The sequence below is a fragment of the Cynara cardunculus genome (genome assembly GCF_001531365.2).
Source record: "Cynara cardunculus var. scolymus isolate 2C chromosome LG 3, CcrdV1, whole genome shotgun sequence".
Taxonomy (NCBI): Eukaryota; Viridiplantae; Streptophyta; class Magnoliopsida; order Asterales; family Asteraceae; genus Cynara; species Cynara cardunculus.
In genome coordinates, this window is record NC_037530.1 from 2,946,283 (window position 1) to 2,957,191 (window position 10,909).

General features: G+C 37.2%; 2 protein-coding genes across 2 annotated transcripts; both read left to right on the forward strand.

Annotated features, from left to right (window-relative positions):
- The first annotated feature begins 2,514 nt into the window (after nt 1–2,514).
- LOC112508608 (protein GPR107-like) lies at nt 2,515–3,939 on the forward strand. Its single transcript, XM_025113281.1, has one exon. The coding sequence runs from the start codon at nt 2,515–2,517 to the stop codon at nt 3,838–3,840; it is 1,326 nt and encodes a 441-aa protein (XP_024969049.1). The 3' UTR covers nt 3,841–3,939.
- A 1,150-nt stretch (nt 3,940–5,089) lies between these two features.
- Nucleotides 5,090–9,548, forward strand: LOC112509756. Its single transcript, XM_025114876.1, has 9 exons — nt 5,090–5,349; nt 5,458–5,517; nt 5,640–5,687; nt 6,394–6,526; nt 6,616–6,692; nt 7,701–7,799; nt 7,887–7,957; nt 8,065–8,155; nt 9,236–9,548. The coding sequence occupies exons 1-9, from the start codon at nt 5,125–5,127 to the stop codon at nt 9,344–9,346; spliced, it is 915 nt and encodes a 304-aa protein (XP_024970644.1). The 5' UTR covers nt 5,090–5,124; the 3' UTR covers nt 9,347–9,548.
- Nucleotides 9,549–10,909: the final 1,361 nt, after the last annotated feature.

Sequence of the window (10,909 nt, forward strand, 5' to 3'; positions counted from 1 at the left end):
GGATTTTTGAATTAAATTTTGGGTTTGAATTACATATCTCTTTATGAATTTATACAAAATCATTTGATAATGTTTAATGTTAGTTGTATGTTGATGTTCTTCAAAAAGGAATGTTCTCGATATTTGATCTACTTTTGAATATTGTTTGAGTTTAAATTTAATTTTGATTTTGATTTTCAGTTTTAGTTATTAGGATTTGGATTTGGATTTGGATTTGGGTTGATTTATAGTGTTCGGTTATGTTTTGTGTGTGATGTAGAGTATGGTGTCAGAGATCTGGTAGTGGTCGGAGAATGAAATAGGGTCGGAGAAGATGATCGGAGAATGAAATAGGGTCGGAGAAGATGATCGGAGAATGAAATAGGGTCGGAGAAGATGATCGGAGAATATGAAGAAGATAGAGTAAATTACATTATTGGTCGTTAGTGTGTTTGGTTTGTAGGATTTGAAATGGAATTGGATTTCATTATTTATAAATAATTTATAGAAAAATTTATAAATAATTATAAAAATGATTGAATTACATTTTTATTAATCGATTATTACAAAATAAATGTTTTTAACATTTTCTTAAACTTATAGCATACGAAATCTCGTGCACTCCCAAAGGATTTCAAAATCCTATATTTAAAGGATTTCGATTAAATCCAAGGATTTCAAATCCGGACAATCCAACAAACCAAACATGGGATTGAAAAGATTTGAAATGCAAATCCTCCCAAATCCATAGTTAACTAATATGTGATACACTCTACGTCTGAATTCCCTATAATGACGCGTCTCTTTTTCCAAATATCTGGTCAATCAACTATGTTAGCCTTGAATGTATATATTAGCCGATTTACAATTCACAACTAAAAGATAAAATCAATGGAACATAAATAATGATTGAGAACCACTTTGCGTTGTGACACATTGGTTAAGTCTCAGAGGGATGTGGAGGAAAATCGCATCTATCCTAGATTCAAATTCACGCACCGACGAAGCACTTGAGGCGATATAGGTTCACCTGCGATGCATCCAGGCCATTTGTGATCGGCTAAAAGATTAGTTGGTACATATAAACTGACCTAAAAACCTGCTATATTGGCTAGTATATAGCATAAAAACAAGAAATTACATATATTGTCCCTCAACTATATTGGCATAAGCAATCTCAGTTCATTATCTTTTCTCTGTTACACTTCACATCCAATTTCGGTTATTTTGTTACAATCAAAGTCCGAATGTCTAATGTTTGTTAACATTAGCGTTATAAAACTGTGTTTAAGTCAGCTGGTCTTGTTGTATCGTATATCAACTTAAGAAAACATCAAAATCTATTTCGTTCTCTATCCCCTTCGAGTTTTTCCCTCTTTGTTGTGATTCTCGAGGTTGCTTACTCCCGAAAACAAAATCAAAGCAAATGGTAGAAAACCAGTATCGACTTAAACAACAATGAACGTAATCAAACGAATATAGCCTTCACAACGTCACTATAGATGTTGACTGCAACCAAATCAACTATAAGAACAAAAAGGACTAAAACATCATAATATATTACTATCAGAACGGACATGACCATAAAGTCAAAAATCAAAACTTCGACCATAAAGAGGCCCATGTAACCAAAGGGCCTTTGGCCTAGCGGTATCTGAGCCTCTCGCCTCCTAGAAGATCAAGGGTTCAAACCTCAGCAACGGTGAAGAGAGTGTGTGAGTTTATTTTGTTGCATTTGCCGTGTATAAAATATATTATATACTTCAAAAAAAGAGGCTCGTGTACAAAGATAAGCTAATTTGAGTTTATTTTGTTGCATTTGCCAAGGACTATCTTGAACTAATACTTATGGCCTATCTGATACCAATTTAATGAGTTTAATTAGACTTGCAACTTATTCGGTCAACTATACATGATTGTATGGTAGCGACTTAATAATACAGAAAATGGCTTTTTCCGCAAGCTTCTACATGAAGCTTTATGCATAAAGTCAAGTTTTTTTTTTTTCCAAACATGCCCCTTCTAGCCTCTTCCATCTATGAAAACACTTTTCCAAACAAAAAGTTTCTCAACCTATAGAGACAAATTAATCTACATAAATATCTTTATCCATACAAGACTTATTGAAAAATCAACCTAACAATTAAACAACAACTAATTTATCAACTATTTTATTAAACATAGTTTTTCAAGAGTGTTTGATTTACATATAACTAGTTTCAAAATAAAAACAAAAATAAATAATAAATTACCAAAATACCCTTTTTCGGTTTTTTCATGATGGTGGTTGAAAATGGTCGGGGGCGGTGGCGGAGGTCCGAGGGCGGTGGCGGGAAGGATTTCCATATTTGGTACTCGTATTTCCCAAAACTTCTGGCACTTGAACCGCTCTTCATCTCTCTCTCTCCCTCCAACACTTTCAGACAAACACAAAATCCCAAATCAAACCATTTCACCATTTCTGTATTCTCATCTTCAACCTCTCTACGCTCTGGTAATCAATCCTCCAACATATATTTCAACACTAATTCGTTAATGGCTACTCTTCCATCTTGCAAACCACAACTGCTCTCCATCTTCTTCCTTATCTCAACCACCCACTTCGCCGCCGGCGAGATCAAGAACACCCACATCCGCCATGATTCCCGGCCCATGATCCTCTTCCAGAAATTCGGATTCACCTCCGACGGCCATGTCTCCGTCTCCGTCAACCACCTTTCTTGGAAATCAAAGTACCAAAATGCTCGACTCAAACCTTCTTCCCTTGGATTCTTTCTCGTTAGAGACAAATCCTTCTCAAGAATCTTGAATGAATCTGAATACACCCAAGGCTTCTGCATGCTTTCGAGCCATTACGTCAAAATCGTATTGAGATTGAGCAATCTCGGAGCACCCATCGATCGAATTTTTGATGGATCGGTAATAGTAGACGAACCCGATGAATATAACTTGGTTTTCGGCAATTGTCAGCCGGAATTCGAAGTTTCGATGAAGGTTCGCACCGAGATGTATAACGTGGATAACAATGGCCGAAAGGATTTCCTTCCCGCCGGCCAACACCCGTTACCGAAACTCTTCTTTCTCTTCTTCGTCGTGTACACAACATTCTTCGCGATATGGGTTTTCGTCTGCGTGAAACAAAGATCGATCATCGACAAGATTCATTTGATAATGTGTGCTTTGCTTATATTCAAATCCATGAAAATGTTGTGTGCTTTTGAAGATTATATGTATATAAAGAACACAGGAACTCCTCATGGTTGGGATGTCGCATTCTACTTCTTTGGATTCTTTAAAGGCGTAACTCTTTTCACCGTAATCGTTCTCATCGGAACCGGCTGGTCGTTTTTGAAACCCTACTTACAAGAACGCGAAAAGAGCGTTCTAATGTTCGTTATCCCGTTACAAGTGCTTGAAAACATTGCAGCGGTCGTGATCGGGGAGACTGGTCCAGCAACGAAAGGATGGTTCACGTGGAACGAGATGTTGTTGATCATGGACGTCGTTTGTTGCTGCACGGTTTTCTTCCCGATCGTGTGGTCGATTCGAACGTTACGCGAGGCTTCGACCACCGACGGGAAGGCGGCTAGAAACCTTCGAAAGCTAACGCTTTTCAAGAAGTTTTACATGGTGGTGATCGCGTATTTGTATTTCACTCGGGTTGTGGTTTCGGTTATGGGTTCGATCGTGAACTATCGATACGAATGGGTTACAACGCTAGCGTCTGAAGGAGGAAGCTTGGTGTTCTATCTGTTCATCTTCCATAACTTCCAACCAGTTGAAAAGAATCCATATCTACTGGTTCAAGATGGAGAAGAAGGATGTCAAATGGCTGAAGAAGGTAGTCTACTTGAGAAGTAAGCTAGGGTTTGATGATGATGACGTTAAATCATAGTTTTTGTCGAAATGTCGGCTACACCATCACAGAGGATGTAACAAGTTAACGTTGTAGGAAGATGATGCAAGAATTCGACATTAATGAACTCTTGGATGTCTGACTGTATTGAGGAGGAGCTGAATTGAATGAGGATTTGAAGTCATTATGTTAATTAATCAAAATTAGGGTTTGTTCGGTTTTTTTCGGGTTAAAGACATGTATGGATAAAGCTGTGTATATTGATAAAGTTGTCTGTATGTTAACAGATAAATTGTTATTCGGTTGTTGTATTGTGATGAATAAACCGTCTGAATGATGAAAACGACCATTTTACCCTTGATTCTGCATTGAACATTATAGATCACATTTCTTAAAACAAGATAGAAAAAATAATAACACCTAAAATCCAAAATTCAAATGGAAAACAGTGTAAAGATATAAGGCTCTAGATTTGGTTGTTAAACATCACAATTTGCTTTCTTTTAATTCGCTCTGGCTTAATAGAATGCAAACATGAAGGAAACAAAAGTGGGAGCCAAACCCTAGAACGAGAGATGCAACATAAAGGAGAAAATGGAGATGAGTCATCGGTGTGTGAGGCAGAGGGAAGGGACGACCGATGATGGTGAGGCAGGGGGCAACGACAAACGATGGTGAGAAGAACTGAAGAAGCAGCGGACGGTGATCGATGGAGATGAAGGAGAGAAATGAGATCGAAAGAAGCTGGGATTTTTGGTGTTCTAGAAATGTGAAAGGGACAAATTTGGAATAAGGGTATGAATAAATGATCGAGTCTATAAAACCCTACGTTCCTGGCTGACCGATTAAGCCATCGACTGACCAAATAAGCCAGAAAGGAAGAGGCATTTGGTGCTACTCAAACATAAACTTAGGGGATGTTTGGTAATTGCTGAATGGTTTGATGCAGAATGATTAAGTGGTCAGAATGATTAAGAGTCTCTCATGATATAGTGCAAAATGAAATATAATTGTTTGGTAATTGTGTACAATGAAATTAGCGCTCTTAATGGTTAAGAGAGATCCATGATACAAAATCATTCAGAAGGTTTTAAAACCATTAAGAGACAAACCTTTTTTTTGTCAAATAAGATTTCTCTCTTAACGATTAAGAGGTTACCTCTTAATAAAACTATTAATTGGTTAAAAAAATAATAAATTGTTAATATCTTACCCATTATTAGAGCAATATGACGTCGTAAAGGAAACGGTCATATTTTCAGTGGCCAAGAACAAACACACTCACAAAAATGGCTTCTTCTCTGCTTCTTCTCCGACCACCACCTCTGCCACCACACTCTTCCCCTTTCCTTCTTCGCAATCTTCATCAGATTCCATCTAATTTCAATCTCAGAAACCAACCTTTCACTTTCAAACCTTTATTATCTTTCGCAACAAACGCCCTCACAGAATCATCCGATTCTCCGAAATCCCTCGACCAACCTGACCCCCGAATCCTCCTTCAAGAACTCGCTGTAATGCATTCACATAAACCCTAAATTTTCATGTGGCTTTCGTTCATTGGTTTCGATTTTACGTGGTTTCTGATGAGAATTGGATGTACTCATGTTCTGGTTTTGCAGGATAGTTTCAATCTTCCGCCTGATTACTTTTCGCAACTCCCTCGTGATCTTCGTCTAGACGTTAGTGAGATTCTCGATTGTTGTTTTTGTGGATTAAATTTTTCATGATTTGATTTTGGATTTGAGAAATTAAATCAACTTTCTAATTAGGGTTTTAATTAATTTGAGTGTAAATTTTGTAGCTCAATGATGCTGCCTTTGATCTCTCGAATGGACCAGTGATGGAGCAGGTTAGAAGTTTCCATTCAATAGTTGTTTTCTAGAACTATGGCCATTATTACAACATCATTAGCAATGACTAAGTATTCTAGATTTGCGGTTGTTTGACAGTTGCTGAATGGTTTGGTGCAGGATGATTAAGTGATCCAAATAATTAAAAAACTTTCATGATATAGTGCAAAATAAAATATAATTATTTGGTAATTGTTTACAATGAAATCACGGCCCTTAATGGTTAAGGGAGGCTCAATATACAAAATCATTCAGAGGGTTTTAAAATCATTAAGAGACAGACTTTTTTTTGGCAAACAAGATTCACATCTAATGATTCAGATGCTTCCTTTTAATGGAACTATTAAGAGGCAAACAAACAACCCCTTAGTTTTCAAAAGATTCTTAATGGAAACAACCAGTTAAAATAAGGTATGCGTACATCTTATCCCTTCCAGATCATACTTTCGAGTGGGATATATTGGGTTCGTTTGTTTGGCTTGGATTGCTTCTAGTATGCAAAGGTTTAACCTTAAAATTCAATATTGTATCTAAACAGACGAACCCAGTATATCCCACCCAGAGGTGCGGTATGCAAGGTAAGATGTGTGCAGACCGTACACCTATTCCCCATGGAATTCTTTTCTTGGCTGATTCCCAAGATTTTTGTGATGAAATGGAGTACATATGATGATGTGAATTGACCTTGTGGAAAAACTTCATTAGTGTGGAGAAGAGCTGGGAACGACGTTGTTAAACATATCTCGAGCATGGGAGTCGGCTGATACATCGACTTCAACGGCTTTGGTCAACAATCTTCCTTCGTTGGTCAACTCTCTAACTGGCAACCGCAAATCAGGCAAGAGTAAAAAAGCAAAAGCTTTGCATATAAGTAGATTACCGCAAGGGTATTCCTCTAAGCTGATTTTATATCTTATTGCTGGTTAGCACTCGGCAAACGCTTGGCCTCGGCTGGAAGGAGGTTTCAATCGATGGGGCAATATGGTCAAGGTGAACTACAAAGGGTAACCGATTGAATCTTTAGTTATATTTGCACATGATTACAAGTATCCCTATACATTTGTTTGGTTGGTTTTCTATCAAGCCCTGAATGGATAAAAATGTCTGTTTGGATTAATCTATATGTCTAGATTGGGAAGGTTTTTGTTTGGGAGGGTTTTTTCATAGATGGAAGGAGCGTATTTTTTAATTGAGAGGACTATGTTCAGGGAAAACTTGACTTTCTGCAGAAAGCTCCCCCTTAGAAGCTTAATGAATAAGGGGTTGTTTGACGATTGCTGAATGATTTGGTGTAGAATGATTAAGAGGCTCTCATGATATAGTGCAAAATGAAATATAATTGTTTGGTAATTATTTACAACGAAATTAGGGGGCTGAATGGTTAAGGGAAGCCCAAAATACAAAATCATTCAGAGGGTTTTAGAACCATTAAGTGACAGACTTTTTTTGGCCAAACAAGATTCATCTCTTAACGATTCAGAGTTTGCCTCTTAATGGAACTATTAAGAGGTAAACAAACAACACCCAAGTCATATTTTATATCATTAAGTCACTACCAAACAATCATGTATAACTAATAAGCAGCGAGTCCCATTAAGCTCATTACCCTGAGTCATATCTATTTCTTTCTTAACAACTAAGGGGCCATTTACCGACATAAATTGTGTAAGCAAGCTACAAATTCATGTATAACTAATAAGCAGCGAGTCCCATTAAGCTCACTACCAAGCACCATGGTTGTTTACCAAGCGTTTTGTAGTAAAAGCTTACCATTAAAACACTTTGGTTAACAACTGTCTGACTCGGTCAGTGACATATTCGTTGCTGACGCAGTCAGCAGTTTTATCTGGTCAGAAGTGTAGGTAACAAATTCATCTCTTACCGGGTAAGAGGATTTATACAACATGTTGCACTTTTACAACAATGAATCTAACATGGTATCAGAGCCGGGATTCAAAAGGGTTCTCATTTCAACCTTTCTAGTTTTTTATGATTGTTTTGTATCAGTGTAGATTTCTAAGGCCATGATTTCAACCGGGAAGCTTCTTTCTTCGACTTCTACATCTGAAGCAACCAATGAACAGCCAAAAGATGAAACTCGGATGTTCAAGGTACGCCATGATATTGAAAATTTAACAAGAAGTCGACAAAATTAAATCTTATGGCCCTAAAAATGGTGATTTTTGTATGACTTGCAGTTTGGAGAGCTACAAGTAGAATTAACACGAGAGAAAGCTTACATCGGCGCGGTAATTGGCTTCGTTTATGGGTAAATTTCTGCCATTTAATCCGTATTTTATTTCGTACGTGTAATCATTACACGAGTTGTGGGTTTCACGAGATGATATAAAAGTAAAAAGTACGAAAAAAATGTAGGATTATCTCATGGGAGTTAAGTCAAGGCATTCAGAATACACCAGAGAGCTCATTCCAGTTTGCAAATGAAAATGCTGCGATGATTGCGCAGGTACGTGGATTCTTTTTCATCGATTACTTCCGACCCCTGAAGCAACTCGTAAAATAAATTTACTCGTTTGTGACCATAAGACAGTGGCGGAACCAGGAATTTATGTCAATGGTGGCACGGGTAGCACAAAATGAATCTTAGTGGTAGCACTGCTAATAGTCGTAAATGTTTTTACACAACAACGGGCATGTTCACCGGTGACACGGGACCTGTGCCAACCAAACTGACTCTGTAAATTCCACCTAGAACTGAGCGGTCATTTTCATGAAGACCCCCACTTGTGCAAGAGTGTGAGCAAACGGTTTAGAAAGAATAAATACTAGCATGAGGTGAGTGATAAGGGAAAATACAAACGTGGACTCAAGATTTTTGCTAACTCGGCCCCCCGGTCAGTATATCCGAGTTCGACTTAAATAGTCTCGGTTTTCATATTCTTTATCTTTGATAGGTCCTCAGTTGTCGGACGCCTGCCTTCATCCCCTTACGTGCGTGCCCTTCTTATCATTTGTTGGCTAGCCCTTTGTATTTCATGGCATGGCTACGTGTGCCTTTTGTATTTGATGGCTTTGAAGCGGGTGCACCTTTAAGGTGGATCAAAAGGTCCAAAAAGTCGTTTGATGTGTTTTTAGCTAAATTTCCCCGTTTCGAGGGATTTTTCAAGTTTTTTAGTTGTTTTCGAGATTTTTTAAAAACTTTTTTGGTTGATTTTAAGAGACTTGTTTGGTTTTATTGGTTGATTTTGAGAGAATTTTCGTTTTTTTGGTTGATATCTCTTGTATTTTCTAATTCGTGGAGTACCTCTCAAAGTTTAGTGGGTATACAGATATATCTTTCATACCCCAAAAAGTAGTTGCGAAAATCGGTTGACCCGTCAGGGCTTTATAGGTCCGCCCCTGACAATGAAAACATAGAAAAAAGGCAAGGAAAGGACATAAGGTAAAAAACACATCCCTCGCGTAAACTGCTTACCCCCAAAAAGACAGGACCAGGGGCGGGTTTAAGGCGTCGTCCTTAAATACGCTCCTGGTCGCTTGTTTGAGTCCCGGAACCAAGATGTTGAAATGATCTTTTTATATGCAGTCTTTGCGTGGAGCTTTACTTATTGTTTTCTACGGATCTACCGTTTTATCTGGCTTTGCTACCCTCGGGTTAGTCTTGCTTGCACAACAACTTAAATCGGGAAAGAAGTGAAGCCGTACACGACATTCTTCCCCCCCCCCCCCCCCCCGAAATGGAAATGTGTTACGGGCATCGACTGTTTCGTGTTATAAAGTTGTTATTCAAAGTTTGTTATTATGATATGAGGAATGTGATGTTGTATTTACAATAATACTGATGCATTTAGAGATGGCAACAGGGTCGGGGACGTAACGGGACCCTAATTCCAACCCCTGGTCACCATCCGCTTGTATGTTTAGATCCTTTTTGTGAGCACATAGGTTCAAATGCAGTGACTTCAGGTGGTCACACTGATATTAGTCGACTTGCATAGCGGGTTGGATATCCAAGTTAACGAAGATATGTTATTATAAGAAAAATATAAGCTATTGACTTTTCAACGACTGTATTCATACTAAAATTAATGCCAAAAAACAGCTTTTTATTTATTAAATAAAATCAGAACGAGAAAGGCTTCAAGGAGTCCAGCAACAACAGTAACCCTCATTGCCGATCTGATGTGGAAGTTGAATACACTGACCACGTGTCCAACCACGTGGCGTGCACGTGCCTGTACAAGCTCCATCCCCTGTCCCCAATTTGCACAACACTTCCGTACAATATTTTTTCCCATCCCCATTCGTTCCCAAATCTGCAATATTTGCCAAAAACATGTATATACATAAAAGATATCTAATTGTAATTGAATCAGATCAGTTATTAGATCGTAAAACAACGGTTGGGTTCACGTGAGACACAACTTTTACACTTGAAATTTCACAACAAAATGTTGTAAAGATAAAAAAAAACAAATCTTCATAACAAAAACACTGTAAATATTACTTTCATAGTGTTTTGCTATAAAGTTTTAAATGTAAAAATCGTGTCTCATGGAAACAATCTTGTCTCACATGATCTCAAGACTATACAACAAAACAAAAAATAGACGTATTTGTATTTACCTGCTGAAGTGGGCAATGCAAATACGGGTATAAGAATAAGAACCAAAAAGAATTTAAATTGATTTATGTTTTTCTCCATTTGTTTTTTTTTATTTGTATTGATATGTGTGTGTGAGTGTGTGTTTATATAATGGTGAGAGGAATAAATGCAATTAATTATTGAATTAAATTTGGAAGTGAAATATTTTTGGAAACGTAATTTGTTATTTTTTATGGAAATTCTTTTTGACGAATATTACAATTAATTTTAAAAATAATATTACCATTTTTTTGTCAAAGAAATTAATGTTGATCGAATATTTATGAGAAAATTAAATTAAAATAACACGTATTTTATTTTGAAAAATAAATTACTTTAAAAGCTTTATAATAAGGGGTTTTGGATTGTAAAACCTAATTTTTTTTTTATTAATCAGGATATTCAACTCGTTGTACGAGCAGACTAATTTCAAGACGACTACCAGTTTTACGGGTAGACCGGAGTCACCACATTTAAACCTCTGTGGTCACAATGGGGATCTTTATTACTCTTTGGATTTGAACTTCTGATCTCCAGACACTTTTGACCTTTGGAGTCCCTCAAACGAATCAGACACATCCTTGTGGTTTAAAACCTGGATTTTAGTATCTATAA

Excerpts from the sequence above, each read along its gene's own strand:
- LOC112509756 (XM_025114876.1), top strand. The coding sequence starts at position 5,125 with ATGGCTTCTTCTCTGCTTCTTCTCCGACCACCACCTCTGCCACCACAC. Across the intron at positions 6,693-7,700 it reads GTCAAGGTGAACTACAAAGG|ATTTCTAAGGCCATGATTTC; the intron begins GTAACCGATTGA and ends GTATCAGTGTAG. Across the intron at positions 8,156-9,235 it reads ATGCTGCGATGATTGCGCAG|TCTTTGCGTGGAGCTTTACT; the intron begins GTACGTGGATTC and ends TTTTATATGCAG.
- LOC112508608 (XM_025113281.1), top strand. The coding sequence starts at position 2,515 with ATGGCTACTCTTCCATCTTGCAAACCACAACTGCTCTCCATCTTCTTC.